A 1,229-nucleotide genomic window follows, 5' to 3' on the forward strand; every position below is an offset into this window, starting at 1 on the left:
CAGCCCCCCAGGGAACCCTTCCCCAGGACGTCATAGGAGTGGTAAAGGATTGTGAATTTTGATACACACATAAGGCTCGAGGCTGCTTTGTTCGCCCCTTAATGGTGGATCTTTCTGCATTAAAAATAGGACAGGAAACAACGCGCCCCTTAAAGTGGACTACGGGTGGTCTGTCTCCCAGGTAAGCCCACACTACCGACTCCTCTTGGTCGTCCTCGTCATCCTCATCATCTTCTTCGAGAGTACTGGCATCCTTGGCGTCGTCACTGTGTAGTCCTCTGATCAGGTCTTCGTCGTACGTAGTGAAGGAGCCGTTCTGGAACACCACGACGACCTCCTCTTTCAGCTTCGAGTGCACCAACAGTGCAAAGGCCTTCGAGGTTGACTGCAGCGGTGAGCGGCGCCATTTAGCAACGTCCAGATCCGTGTCGCGCCAGACGGCGAGGCCTTCGTTGGCCGGTGAGGCTGTCGTCTTATTGGCCTCCTGACGTCTAGCCTGGCGCGCTTTCTTACTGGCGCCTACGCCTGGAGCGCCGCATACACCGAAGAATACACGCGAGTGCGGATGACGTGCTGCGGCCACATGCAGCGCATGGACACTGCCAGCACGGAAGGTCCAGTGGTTGATGCATTTTCGCGTAGGAGCGCTGATCTCGCGTACATCTTCCGCCGAAGTCAACAGAACCAGGCGACTTCCATCTTTGGCGACAGAAGATGACGCACCCAGCAACACAGCGTCGGCAGCGCGGCCGCGCCACAGCGATATGGCCTGGTCCAGCTCCATGACGGTCAGGACGTTGACACAGTAACCCAAATATGCAATGCAGTCGTTTTGGTTGGGCCAGAGGCTTTGATTGTTTTAGCCAATAGATACGAGTAACAGAACAGGTTCACCATAATTGGTCAAATATCAATCGACCTAACTTTCTTACCGTACTTTTGACTTTGATATTTCTGTTGACTAGTTTCCGTGATTATTTAAAAATATTCAGAATTCCTAAGTGAAAAACAATTTCTATAAGTAAAAAGTTAGTCGCGCTCATCAGCGTAGTGTCTTTAGCACCGACCAGGGATGCCGAAAAATACATTGATTGCCCGTACAATACAATAACGACCCTGAAATTATTTATTTTTGGACCTTAAGGCTGACCATAAATAATTTACCTTTTAATCTTGTGGATGAATACCTTAATTTACTGTTAACTTAGGAAATCGCAGATAGATGGCTA

The 1,229-nt window shown here is 49.7% G+C and overlaps 1 protein-coding gene across 1 annotated transcript; it reads right to left on the bottom strand.

Annotated features, from left to right (window-relative positions):
• Positions 1 to 263: 263 nt before the first annotated feature.
• Positions 264 to 784, bottom strand: PITG_22451 (uncharacterized protein; the record flags this gene model as incomplete). The annotated part of the gene is made up of 2 exons (XM_002909758.1): positions 264 to 278; positions 326 to 784. 2 exons carry the CDS (start codon positions 782 to 784, stop codon positions 264 to 266), a joined length of 474 nt encoding a protein of 157 aa, XP_002909804.1.
• Between the last annotated feature and the right edge of the window lie 445 nt (positions 785 to 1,229).

Source organism: Phytophthora infestans, genomic scaffold, assembly GCF_000142945.1.
Source record: "Phytophthora infestans T30-4 supercont1.3222 genomic scaffold, whole genome shotgun sequence".
Lineage (NCBI taxonomy): Eukaryota > Oomycota > Peronosporomycetes > Peronosporales > Peronosporaceae > Phytophthora > Phytophthora infestans.